The 14,830-nt window shown below is 39.9% G+C and overlaps 1 protein-coding gene across 1 annotated transcript; it reads left to right on the top strand.

The window, feature by feature from the left end:
• Positions 1 to 11,923: 11,923 nt before the first annotated feature.
• On the top strand, positions 11,924 to 14,830 carry LOC118242877 (collagenase 3-like). Its single transcript, XM_035535875.1, has 10 exons — positions 11,924 to 12,025; positions 12,114 to 12,355; positions 12,505 to 12,653; positions 13,161 to 13,289; positions 13,374 to 13,535; positions 13,654 to 13,783; positions 13,881 to 14,011; positions 14,111 to 14,270; positions 14,389 to 14,492; positions 14,588 to 14,830. The coding sequence occupies exons 1-10, from the start codon at positions 11,924 to 11,926 to the stop codon at positions 14,686 to 14,688; spliced, it is 1,410 nt and encodes a 469-aa protein (XP_035391768.1). The 3' UTR covers positions 14,689 to 14,830.

Raw genomic sequence — 14,830 nt, 5'->3', positions numbered from 1 at the left:
CTCTTAGTAGATGGCATCACTTTTATACCTCGCTCTGGAAAACGGCATCTGCAAAATGCCAGAAATATAAATGGAAATGTAGAAATTAAGAAATGAGTACAAAATCCAACATGCCAGTGAAACACGGACCTTATTGTTAGAGTCCAAATACCAAAGTTGCGGGCTGATACAGAAGTCACTGCTGATACCTGGAAGGAAAGAAAAACCAATGAATGTAAATGCACTACCAGACAATAATAAGCACATTTCAAGCCAAGACATTTCAGTAAGTGCAGGATTATATGTTGCGTAAAGAGATGAGTCTTCAGTCTGTGGCCATTGACAGAGAGCTCTGTGCATGAATAACATGTTTAATGCTGTTATAATAGCTCTCTCACAGCAGAAACACGTCTGCACAAGACTTCTTTTATGTACTATAAATATATATATACTGTTCGGTTTCTGAACATTCTGTTTTGTTGATAGGCAACGTTCCCTTTTATGGTACAGTTGCTGGAAATTAGAACGGTACTGACTAGAATCCGAGAATATGCTAATGTTGCCTACCCGCCAATAATATGTTGTTTTCACAGCTGCTGCTTGCTTTTGTTACATAGACCCGTGTACACGTCACGCACTGCCTATAAATTACTCACATCACCCTATAATAAACCGGAGCACTTCTGACTGCCTACTGACTATGTGTCTTCTGTGCTGACCAGAATTCCTCTGCAGGTGCCTGAGGGTAACAAATGGGATGCTCCAGACATCCTAATTCAGAAATATTTTCCAAATACTTAACACTGTGCTGTTCGAACAGCCTGTAAGCAAAATTAAAAATCTAAACTGACGACTTTTAAAAATCATTGAGTATGAATGATTTTGCTTCATTGTATGTATTTGAGATGTAAAAAATGTACTTTTCACATTATAGCCTTTGTGAAAAGCCTGCAGATATGTCCACACACATTTCCAAATAGCATCTGTAAACAAATAACTAACTCACTCACTATTATTTTGCAGAACATCATACATAGATCACTGTAGTATTTTTTAACCACACACAGTATTTGAATAATGCTTGGATCATTTGGATATGGATCCTCATTAGATATCTGAGTATTTAATGATACACATGGCCATTTTATCCCACAATACTTCCATCAGTCATCTCAATTGGGTCATCTCACATGTTCTAAATGGAAGATAAGATAAGATGGAGTTAATGACTTTATGCCAGAGAGAAACCAGAGTTTTTGTGCCAGAGAGGTTACAATCGCTATTCTTGGCTTCACTAAAATAAATAAGCATGGTAGAGTGAAGAAAGTTCTAATGTTTCAAGCCAGTGAATATAAATGCTCTTTGAGAACATATTTTCTTTTATCTGTAGTTTACTTGATCATGAATTTAAGACTTTTATTCAGCAGCAAAAAACCCTCAAACTTTGATTTTTACTGTTTCCTACTGTTTTCTAACCTACCCTCTCCGACTATCACCACAATTTCTGATTCCCATTAGAGTAATTAATAATACAATTACAACTGTGAGCCTTCACTGTGACGCGGGGAGGCTTGGCATACAGCAACGTTTATTGTTAAACACAAAAGACTTATATACTCACACACTAACAACACACAACGAGGAGCAGGTGTGAAACACAGGGAGGGCATGGCCATATGGACGAACGAACACACACACACACACACACACACACACACACACACACACACGGAGATGTTTGGTAGGAGGGGTCGTACCGTGACATTCACATTGAAACTGGACTAGACTTGCTTTGCACTTTTATTCTGCTAATTGCTTTTTGCTTATTTATGGTGTTTATATTATTTATGGTGTAAAACTTTAAAGAATTGTTATGGCCTTTTTTAGAGTAACCTTAAAACATAACATTATAATATCGAACTTTGACCATCTCACCATGGAGACTGCTTATAGTGTTTCGTTCCCATTGTAAGCCACAAAGCCTTACACATGCTCTGTCTTTATGCCCCTCGCCATTCTTGTGTTTGTTTTGCTCTTGTTCCTAGATTATGTTCCTAGTCTATGTTCCAACTCAATTTCATTTTCTTATCTTGTTTCTGTTTTGTTGCTACTTTGTTTCTGTATTAAATAAGAATCTTCATGCACCAGTACCCATCATCCTCTGATTGTTAATCTTGCAAACAAATCAGCACAAAACCAGTGCCACGCAGTCTGTTTCTCTCATGTCAGATAACAACCAACATTACTACAACTCCCAGAATCCCGTTCACAGCTCAGAGGAACTTTCGACCAATCATGGTTCATTTACACCTTCCTCCTCACCATTCCATTGATCTAATCTGTTTCCCATAGTCATTACCTATAAATACCTGTCTGTTTTCACTACTCTTTGTGGGTTTACCTTGGCTTGAATGTCAAAACCCCCACTGCCCACTATTCAGGAATGAATGACTACTATAGAAAGCCTAACTAATGACCAGACCTGTGAGATCCCCAGTGAATATCAAGACTGTATATCAATGCTGTATTCAGTAAGGAGAGGGCCACTCAACGTCCTCCTCATCACCCATATGACTTTTAGAGGGGGCCATTCTACCCATCTATCCACTCACACAGGAGGAAGAGAGAGCCACGGAATCTTACATATAGGAGCCCTTTGACAAGGTGCCATTCAGCCATCCACCTCCCCTGTTGCTTACAGTTTCGTTTTTGTAAAGAACAAAAATGGAGGTCTCCGTCCTTGTGATTATTGTGAGCTCAACCAAATCACTAAGAAAGACCCTTATCCACGACCCCTTAGCAGCATCAATATTATCTGGAACATAAGGCCAGAAACTCTGGATCAGATGTTCAGCCTTGTTGTTCACTGAACCATGCCAGAAGAGGCTTGTTTCATTGAACATGTTTGCCCTGTCATGCTGTCTCCAGCCCACTTTGCTATGGAATGCTCCAGTTCTATAGAACACCCCTTATGCAGTCCCGCTCCCATTATCATGAACCGCCACTTTTCTAATGATATCTATCATTATACCATACATCATCATGTACTTTTCTCAGTGCTGATTGTTGCTACCCATATTCAAACACTTTAAAAACACTTTAAAACATTTTCACTTTGTAACAATAATGATATTATTGTGCTTCTGAGTATTTTGAGTTATTGTTACTTCTTATTGTACTAAATAATATATTAAGTTCAAGTTCAAGTTCAAGTTCGGTTTATTCGTCACATACACAGTCATACACAGTATAACACGCAGTGAAATGGTGGAGAGTGCTCTGTCCAAACTGAGGAAGAGAAACAGGGGTGCATAGAGAAAAAAATATATATGCAAGATAAATATATATATTCTATGTATGTACAAAATATATTAACAATGTATGTACAATATATGTATATTATGATTATATACACAATGCACAATGTATATGGTTGGGTATATATGTACACAATCTACAGAATGTACAGATCCATTTTATATAATAACATATCTACAGTTGTTGTGTAACAAGGTAATTGAGTATAAATCTATATATACAGATGTACAGATATACAGTTATGTTACATGGTGGTGGTGGTCCCCACAGTTTATCAGTTTCCCTGATTCAGGGCCCGAATGGCCTGTGGGAAGAAGCTCCTCTTCAGCCTCTCTGTCTTGGTCTTCAGGGAGCGGAAGCGCCTCCCTGACCTCAACAGAGAGAAGAGTCTATTGTTGGGATGGGTGGGGTCCTTCACAATTTTCCTGGCCTTGGTCTGGCACCGCTTGTAGTAGATAGTCTGCAGGTCAGGAAGTTCCGTGTGAGTGATGCACTCTGCTGAATGCACTACCCTTTGGAGTGCTTGTCTGTCCTGCTTGGTGCTATTCCCAAACCAGACTGTGATGTTCCCCGTGAGGATGCTCTCGATAGTGCAGGTGTAGAAGTTCCGCAGTACTTTGGAGGGCAGTCTGAAGTCTCTTAGGCGTCTGAGGTGGTAAAGATGCTGACGAGCCTTCTTTGCCAGGGAGTTGGTATGGCGGGACCAGGACAGGTCCGGCGAGATGTGAACTCCAAGGTACCTGAAACTATCTACTCTCTCCACCGTGGTTCCACTGATCCTCACAGGTTGGTAGTGCCGCTCCTGCTTCTTGCTGCAATCCACGATCAGCTCCTTTGTCTTACTGACGTTTAGGAGGAGATTATTTTCCTGGCACCAGTTTTCCAGGTGTTTAATCTCCTCCAGGTAGGCCCTCTCATCGTTGTCCGAGATCAGACCCATGACAACGGTGTCGTCAGCAAACTTGACAATGATGTTGGAGCTGGAAGTGGCTGTGCAGTCGTAGGTGTACAGTGAGTAGAGCAGGGGGTTTAGGACACAACCCTGAGGAGCTCCAGTGCTGTACTTACTGTAATTGGGTATGTTTGGCAGGGTAAGTGACTGGAAAAAAAGGGCAGGATGTAGGCACAAGTACCCAAGCAACTAGCATTTATTTAAAAAAAAGTCAAACAAACAGAACGAAACAAATGGTAAACAGTATACAAATGCTCAGGGCAAACACATTGGACATTGCTGAGACAATAATCAGCCAACATGGGGATTTAAACGGACACGCTGGTTATGCAGGGAACAAGGAACAGGTGCAAACAAGGAACAAGCTAACAAGGGAGGCGTGGCACCATGTGGGAAAGGACAAATACATGCACATGGTGACACGTCAAACAAACCAAAAAACACAGAGACATGTGGTGGTCCCACCACGTGGTCTAGGGAGGAGAATGGCAATTATATGTGGCAATTACAGTGCGCTCTACAAAAACTTGTAGCTGTTACTGAGAAGCTGCATGCTGCCAGATCAGCCAAGCTGTCACTGGTCCTGATACTTCTTGATCTCTCAGGAGTTTTTGACAAGGTCAACCACAAGATGAGCAGCAGACCCCAGGCCAACGCTGTGTGGCAGGCTCTGTGGGCTAGATGGGCCAGGATCCAGTCAACCACAGGATCCTCCGGTCCATCCTAGCAAGCCTTGGGATTACTGGCACAGCATGGCAATTGTTTCATAAATCCTTGAGGGCCGGTCATATCAGATGACGTGTAGGAAATCCACATCTACTCCATACAGACTCTCCTCTGGTGTCCCACAAGGCTTGGTGTTTCATCCACTTCTGTTCTCTCTCTATACCCACCCTCTAATGAGACCATATCTTCACATATCGATGTCTCCCCAAATCAAGACTTTGGGATCTCATTATAGAACACTTGGATCTCTCCAACTGACAAGGCACACAACCTTAAAGTACTACATTTTCTCCTCATATTGCTAATTTGACTTGGATATGCATGTTCCTCCTTTAAAACATCAGGGAAATCTGGCCATTTCTTTCCAAGGAAGCCACTCAGGTGCTTGTTCAACTGTCAATGGGCAGGGTAGATGTTCATATTTTACAGGATCCTGGACAAAATATTAGTTTGCTTTGCACATATTGCTCCAGACAGTTTCTCAAACTTTAGGCAATATTGAGAAAGATTCGCTCAGCATTTGTCACTGAAAAGAGGGGCATTTCCAGCTTTACTGGCCTTTCCCCAACTGTAATCTGTAAGTAGCTAATATGATTAAGGAGGGTTATAAATGAAAATTATTTGAGTGGTAAACATATTTCTGGGGTTCAATAGACCCTTTTGTTATAATGAACAACCCAATATGTTCGCAAAAGCTATTATGGTATACCTTAAACTCCTGGTGTCTCCCAAAGTAAAGGAAACATACTAAGATGTTGTTATCTATACACCCTGTTAATGATCTTTATGGCATATCTGGTTTTGAAAATACACCTTGTAGATTTTGTCACTCACAGTGTGAAACCATTGAACATTTTTTTCCCCCCAGTGAATATATAAGAACATTTGGGACTGAGACTAAGTTACATGCCCATATTGTCAGGACTGTCATGCGCAAAGCAAATAGTGGAGATGTGCAAGGTAAGGTGATGGATGGTGCATGAGAAGGGGAAATCTATGGCAGTAGCCAGACCCTTGTTATCCTTATCCTCTTTTACATTGTAGGGCCAGACAGTTTCTATGGCTGCATCAGGGCTATTCCAGATTCCTGAGACCAGGTACATTTTCTTTTTTTGCAGAAGTTTTGCTCTGGAAAATGGGACCAGGAAATACATGAGAGGGTGACAGGTTCTTGGCATAAATAACCCCAGTTGCGAGTGTGACTGAGAAATTAGATAGTTTGGAGTTGTTTGGTCTGTTTTTTGTATTCCTTTTTATGTATGCAAAACAGCACAAGACATTCAATTGGCAACAAGACAAAAAACAACAAGAAGAACCTTACCTCCATATGTTTAGAGCCAATCCGCAAACCATGCCACCTGCACAGTTAACTAACTGTGCTGAGAAAACTGTGTTGAGAGCATGGTTTTGTACATAATCCATGCTAAGCCATGTTTATTTTGAAATGCAACTGGAATGGTTACTGTCCTTACTCAGAACCAGTCGACCTGACAGTTGAAATGAGGCTTTTGACTCTCACAATTTATGTGCAACATTCAGAACAATGAGAAAAGTAATGTGAACAAAGCAATGTGTAAGTATATGTAGACACAATTGGATACAAAAATAGGGAAGGTTACGAAAGAAATCATTAATTTGTCTGCTTATCACGTATCAATGAAACTTCTTACTGATATTAATTAGGTTACCAAGCCTTTGCCACTGCACCGCTTCCATAAAATTATTCAAGCCCTTTATTTATTCACTTTTGTTGCTAAGGTTAAGTTGCAGTAAGGCTAAAAGTGTTGGGTTTATCTTGGCACTCTTGAAAATAAAGTGTATAATCAATCGAGTCACAAAACTTAGCTTTACCTGGCATTATGCTATTGACTATTGATTTTAGCCAGTAAAAAAATGCTACATGTCTGGCCCCTGACCACCTATCATGAGCAATTTGCATACTTTAAGTGTGTCTGAAACCTTAGTATTCACGGTTAGTAATCAAAAAGCTCCCAGATTATATAAAATACTGGGTAAAAATTTGATGTATGCCAATACTGGACACTATTTAGCTATAATGTAAAGTGTGTCTGAAATGTTCCACACTTATTCGGAATTAGATTGTCATGAGAATAGATGTACATCACAAATAAGTGCATAGTACCCAGTTCCAGACATAGTCACTGCTTCGCCCTGTAGTGTCTCAGTTTGAATGGCGCCAAGCCCCATGTGCTCTTTTGTTTGTTTTTGGTTTTGGTTTCTGTCTCAACTAAGTCACACCACCTCAACAGTTATGCATCAGTTAGTTCTGACCAAGTAAACTGACTGGACAAGAGACATTCCATGAGTGCTGAAACAGAGTATAATAGCACTTGTACTTTTAACTATAGATGCATCACTCTGCTTTGCAGGTGTGTTCTATTAGCCATTAATTACATTAATAATTGTTATCTATCTTAGATTATAACAAGCGTTGCTGTTGGAATCACACATGCCACTAATGTGACTGCCAACATAATCTTATTTCACTGATTGCACAATTAATGTGAACATACAGCTAAATGTATATGATACAAGGTACCTGGCCTGCAGTAACATTGACCTATGCAAAGTAGCAAGGAAGTGAAATGTTTGTCTTGCTAGGCAGTCCCAGTCCAGTTGCAGAACTATTTGTATTAGTAGAGCTAAATAAAATATTAAATAAACAAACAAATCATAATCTGTTGTTGCTTAGAACTGTTAACTAATAATTGGTGCTGAAGGATGTTTGTATGAAAGCAATATCACACTCAAGTTCGTGCTGTTACACTGAATAACAGCATGGTGGTGATTATCTTCGGCATAAGGCTGCAGGCCAACAGGCTAACACTTCTTGTCAACTTTGGATATAATGATTAATACATAAAATGATGTGTTCACCAGTGGAATTAGGTTGATTAGTGAACAGAAAAAGGCCAGAAATAATGATAAACCATAATTAAAAAGAAAATAGCATAACAGAAGGTAGCTTCACATACATTCTGAATGCTGCAAAAATGGCTTGTATGCTTCTGTTGATGTCATGGATTTTTAGCTCGCTATTAAGGTGTACTAGTTAAGTGCTCACACATTAAAGTAATCCTATATTAAATTTTGTTAATGCAACATAGTAGTGAAATAGAGCAGGGCCCCTCACAGTAAGATCTAATTTCAGTCTTCTTGTGGTTTCATGTTATTGTTCTGATTTCACAACACTTTGACATCATGTCATAGATTACCATCTGGCCTTGAGTGGAGCCTCTGGTCTCAGTGCAGTTTAGACATGCCCCTACTGAACTGCAGAACCAGGTGGGGATAAACAACATCTCCACACTGACTCTGAACACAGGCGCTCCTACGGAATGTGTGCTTAACCACATTCCCCGTTCATACATTACTGTGTCGCCAACCACAATGCCAACACTATCCTCAAGTTCACTGATGTGAACCCATCCTGGGCCTCATCACAGAAGAGTCACCCTACAAAGACGAGGTCAGAGTGCGAATTGCAAATTTCTACAGGTGCTTAATTTGAAACTAGAATAGTATTGCCACCCTTCTTATGGCTCTCCTCAAGGGCTCACCGAGGAGAATTCAGTGGAACCCTGCATTCATCTCCCTAGAGAAAACGTTTACCATGGCCCCAATACTTTGACATCCCTCCCCGTCTAAACCGTTTGTAGTGAAGGTTGATGCCTTGGACATGGGCATAGGGGCAGTCTTATCCCAGTGCTTAGGAGATCCGTTGAAATTACACCCTGCACATTTTATTCCCACAAGTTTACACCAGCAGAGAAAAATTAAGGAATAGGAGCCCAGGAATTACTAGCAATCAAATTAGTGCTCAAGTAACGGCTACACTGGTTAGAGGGGGCTTCACAAAAATCTGGAATATCTACGCAATGCCAAAAGACTAAATCCTGGGCAGGCCCGCTAGACTCTATTCTTTTCAAGATTCCATTTCACTATCACATACTGACCTGGTTTTCAAAACAGAAAAGCAGACTCTTTATCCTGAAATTTCAGCACAGACGATCACCCTCAGTCCAAGACCCCTGTCAAGACCATACTGATTCCTAAATGTATAATAGCCTCTATCTGATGAGAGATTGATGATGAGATCAGCCAAGCCCTGGCGGTTTTGTCCTCACTGACTTCAAGTCATCCGGGTGAGACATGAACACAGTTTTTATCCAGATGTTACTGGTGGGAGAATATGTTGACAGATATACACAGGTTTATACCTTCCTGCACTGTACGGTCTCAAAATAAAACACATAAGGCCCTACCTGCAGGAAAATTAGTTCCTCTGCCCATCCCTTCCTCCATCCAAGAGTTTCACAACAGTCCTCACTGTGGTCAACATATTTTCCCATGGAATCTGATTCAGTCCATTGGAAAGTTTACCTACAACCTAAATATTGGACTGTTTAAGATAAAGACACAAATCATCACTTACCAATTAGAACTCCCTGTACACTATCGTATGTCTAATTCTTTCCATGTTTCACTTCTTAAACCAATCAGTCCAGGTCCGCTGGATGAGGCACTTGGAACCGAAGTTGGTGGCTGACTAACACCAACTCCATCCGGGAAGACCTGCGCCTCACCCCAAGGGGCGACCAAAGAAACATCCCAGTGACCCTCCTCCAGAACCGTGGAGGGATTGTTCACACTCAGTTGCTTCTGTCCAGAACTGTTGCAGGTGTGACTGTTGGACCTGAGCCTCTTCCGGGAGTGAGGTTGGTGGTCGTCGTGAGCGTCGATGCCCATTGGCCTTCCAGGACTCCTTGATGGAGGGTACTGCCATGCTCCCTAGCCAGAACACCATCTCCCATCATCCGCCTGTTGCCAGCTCCCCTGTCACTCAGTCTGGTTCTTCCAATCATCACACCCTCACCAGATCTGCATCCGCAGACTACTGATTGTTCTCACCTTTTCATCATTACTTCCCTATCTATTTATACCCATTCATTTCCATGTGTTCTCTGCAAAGTATTGCCATGACTTTCACATGTGTACAGAGCATTATATCTGTCTGTCTGGATTATCGCCACTGTCTTGTCCCTGTCTGGTTAGTTTGCCGTGTCGGATTGCCCTCTGGTTTTGCGTACTCTGTACTGTTTTCTGGATTGCTCCATTGTCTACCCCTTAAGTTCTAGCTGGCTACTGTGTGGATACTGACCTCTGCCTGATGCATTACTCTGAACTCGGATTATCCTTTTGTCAATAAAACTAACTCATTTACTCACACCTGTAAGTGTCTGTCATCATGCTGGCTTGTGACACAGAGCAGGCATTTGGAAATAAATGAAATAAATAATTGCTTCTTTTGCTCTAATTCCTTCTTCTTTAATAATGCCCTGACCTCCACAACCATTGCACAATTTGACCTTTATGATACAAAGCTTCCTAATTACAAGTGCGTACAACAGGAGCATTGTAAAAAAAAAGAGCGTCACATTGTGGAGTTAGAACAGGATGCCGGGATGGGTTTCACAAAATATAAGCATACGTTTATTAACACACATAACAGTGAAGAGCAGGTGTGGAACACAGAGAAGGAGCGTGGCAACACGGATGAACATACAAACACAAACACACGTGGAGAGACATTTGCGAGGAGGGGCTGTGCCGAGACAAAGAGGTGCATTGTACTGCGATTGGTTTATATTAAAAACTGAAGGTTATATTCTTACATGGATATCTTACTTCAAAATGTGGAGTGAAAATGAAAAAACTTGAAATTGAAATATAATTTGTAAAAGTACAGTTTAAGAACTTTGAAAAAGTACTTAAATACAACATCTATTTTAATTTACTTTAATTGAAATGACTTACTTTGCTATTAAAGAACCTTCTACAGGAACAGAAATTTGTCCAAACAAAACAAGCAAGAGACACCTTACCATTTTATTAAAATGACTTCAATTAAATAAGTAAAACATGTAAAAGTGCAGATTGAAAAGTAAGCAATAAGCAAAAATGTTTAAAATTATTATATTCATTATTTTACATTTTTACTTATATATTTTGTTTTAGAAATAATTTCATATATGGCCAATGGTGCCCTCCGAAATTTTGCCTCCTGTCACGGTTGGCCCCTCCTAGCATCCTGTCTCCGTTGTTTGCCTGTATCATGTTCTTGTTTCATTTTCTCCATTACTGTTCCAGTCCTTGTTTTGGTTTTTCACTGTTTTATTAGTTTCACCTGTTCCTCATTTTTATCTTGTTAGTCCTCATTACCCTGTGTATTTATACATGTGTTATTCCCTGTTAGTTCGCTGGTCATTGTTTATCGTGCTATGTCGAGCTTGTTGGTGCCCCGGTGGATGAGCTTTCACACTACCTTTCGCTAACTTTCACTATTTCTATTTGCCTTAGAAATAAATTTAAGCACAAGCAATTAGATTAAAATGCCCTCAAGACAATGAAAAACACACAGGCAGTCACATGTGTTCCAAATATCCTGTTCTGTTGAAAATCTTGTGTATTACACAAATTTCACTACACCAATCTTTAACTACAATACAGTGCAGTTTCTCTTTGAAATCTTCAGATATAGATGCCACCGAAGCAGTTTATTGTTATTATCACTATTATTTAACACAATTGACATTTTAATCAAATTATTTAGATTTAGGTACAAAAATATTATGTAATATGTAATCTGAGAACAAAACAAAACAGTATTTAAAGCATAACTTCAATAATAAATCAAAATTTGAAATGTGCAGAATGTAAAAGTTAATAAAGACAATTAAATAGCATTGGAAACATCTCCTTAAACTTTGCTGTGTAGATGAAAGTAATCAACAAAGTAATCCAGCGTTTTCCTGACTGATCAACAGATGACTCAGACTGTTGCTCAACATGTCTGTGTGGAGTGTATTTAAGCCTCCATCTCTGAGTGCAACCCAAGCAGGAGTGGATCCCCGAGGAGGAAGAAACATGAAGACTCACTATAAGTTCTGCATCCTCATTGGCCTGATGATGACCGTAAATTCAGGTCCAATATCACGACAACCTGAGGAAGATGATGCTTTTGTAGAGGTAATGTAACATTTATAGAGCAAGAAATATTACTTGATACTCAGGAATAATATATATATATATATATGTATTTTATTGTTGTGTGTAGAGTTACTTGAAGAAATTCTACAACCTGACCGAACAGACTGGGACTGCTTCCCACGGGAGGTTTAGTCAGTTGAGTCTCAAAATAGCAGAGATGCAGAAGTTTTTTGGACTTACAGTCACAGGAACTATGGACTCGGAGACACTAAACGTGATGAAGAAGCCTCGCTGTGGAGTTCCAGATGTTGCTCAGTACTCTACGTTTGGTGAGGGTCTCAAATGGAAGACCAATGAACTGACATACAGGTACAAACTGGATTCACTGCTGAACATTTCTAGCTTGAGATAACAAACCAGCTTTTCTTACACAGTATGAAAAATGTCTTATAACTGCACTGCCAGAAGCCAGTAAGAGCCTGTAAAAACCTTTAACAGTGACTCTGCTATTCCCACAGGATTGAGAACTACACTCCTGACATGACTGCGGCGGAAGTGGACGACTCCATCGAGAAAGCTCTGCAAGTCTGGGCTCGTGTCACTCCTCTGAGGTTCACCCGCATCTACAGCGGCACAGCCGACATCATGATCTCCTTCGGGGCAGGATGTAAGTCGAAACCTAGAGTATCCACTGTGTGTGTGTGTGTGTGTGTGTGTGTGTGTGTGTGTATATATATATATATATATATATATATATATATATATATATATATATATATATATATATATATAGAGAGAGAGAGAGAGAGAGAGAGAGAGAGAGAGAGAGAAGCTGTTGATGATGATAATTTTGAATATCTCTACAGTACACTGCTGTTTCTCACCTGGAATCTGTGTGTGTGCTTTTTGTGTGTAAAATCTATTCTAGTTAGTATAAAATGTATTCAGATTATTGCATGAATGTTTAATTATATTTGTACATCATAATCACCAACCACTGTAAACATAAAAACATTAGCTGCCCATATGTTAAATCTCACTGTACACTAAGTTTTGTGAAGTTTTCCAGTAATGAGTTGATGAGTAGGACTGTGAAATGTTACTAGTGACTGGAGAAACAATATATTTCAGGCTGTGAAAAGCTCTAATATTAAAGCCCATTTGTTTTCTTTAGCCCACGGTGATTTCTACCCCTTTGATGGACCAGACGGCACTCTGGCTCACGCTTTTGCTCCATCTGCTGGCATTGGAGGAGACGCACACTTTGATGAGGATGAAAATTTCACCTTCCGTTCAACTAATGGTGAGGCTTGCAACTCACCACTGAACTAAATGAACTAATGTATAAAGTAAATAAACTGGTAAACTGACCATTTACTCTTTTCAGGCTACGTTCTGTTCCTGGTGGCTGCTCATGAGTTTGGCCACTCGCTGGGTCTGTCTCACTCCAGTGACCCGGGTGCCCTCATGTATCCTATGTACAGCTATAGAGATCCAAATTCATTTGTTCTGCCCAAAGATGATGTCAATGGAATTCAGTCTCTCTATGGTAATTTCAATGTCAACTGGTATTGAAATTAACAATGAAAAATTCTGCAGTGGTTTCCTTCAAAGTCTATTCAATAATTTTAACAATTTTCTTCTCATTTCTGACAATTTAACCATAGGTTCAAACACTAATGTGATCCCAGACAAGCCTGACCCCACACCTCCAGTTACACCTAATGCCTGTGACCCTAATCTCGTCCTGGATGCTGTTACAACACTGCGAGGGGAGAGGGTCTTCTTCAAGAATAGGTACAAATGGATATAGAGACTTTGCTAAATTATCTTAATCACATCTGAGGTGTAATTCCTAGGGAATGATGATCTGACATTGAATTCTTTTGTTCAGCTTCTTCTGGCGTGTTTCAACAAACAACAAGGCTGAACAACATCTGATCCAGAGTTTCTGGCCTGATGCTCCAGACAATATTGATGCTGCCTATGAGAATACAGCACAAGACAAAATATTCCTCTTCAAAGGTAAGCAAAAAAAAAAAAAGAGAAGCTTTTCCAGTAATAATATAACCAGTCATAATGCAATGTGAGATAAACATTCAAACTTGTTGTCACGGTCCTCAGGTCAGAAGGTTTGGGTGTTCAAGGCTACTGACATTGTGCAGGGGTATCCTAAGAGCCTCAGCAGTGTGGGGCTTCCCTCTACAGTGAAGAAAATCAGTGCTGCCCTTTATGATCCTGACACTGGAAAGACCCTGTTCTTTGTTGACAACAAATACTACAGGTAGGAAATAAATCACACTGATACGTCACACTGTTAATAATTGTTTTTTTCCCCCGAAAAAATGTTCCTGAATAATTTCTATGGATACAGCTAACAAGTTTTGTAACTACTTTTGTAGTTATGATGAAAAAAGGAAAGTGATGGACAAGGGTTCCCCTAAACTGGTGGGAAAGAGATTCCCAGGAGTTACTGGAAAAATTACTGCAGCTTTCCAGTACAGGGGTATGTAACATTGACACCCTTTAATGTTCCATAGAGTCAAACTGTCCTCTGATTAACTAGTATGACATTCCTGACATGTAAACCGTGTGTTACAGGTTTTACCTACCTCTTCAGTGGAACACGCATGTTTGAGTACAGCAACTCAAGCAAGAAAGTCTTACGTGAGCTTAATAATAATTACTTCTTGCCATGCTAATGCTTCTTGTGTGTATGTCACTGAGACAGTAGCATGGAAAAATCAAAACAACAGATTGATTTATAACAGTATGGTCCATTTTATTAACTACATTTATTGATATTAAAAATTATATATTCTTAAAAACTTTTTTTTGTTGTTG

This window comes from Electrophorus electricus, chromosome 17 (assembly GCF_013358815.1).
Source record: "Electrophorus electricus isolate fEleEle1 chromosome 17, fEleEle1.pri, whole genome shotgun sequence".
NCBI classification, from domain to species: Eukaryota; Metazoa; Chordata; class Actinopteri; order Gymnotiformes; family Gymnotidae; genus Electrophorus; species Electrophorus electricus.
This window is presented reverse-complemented; position numbering and strand designations above follow the sequence as displayed.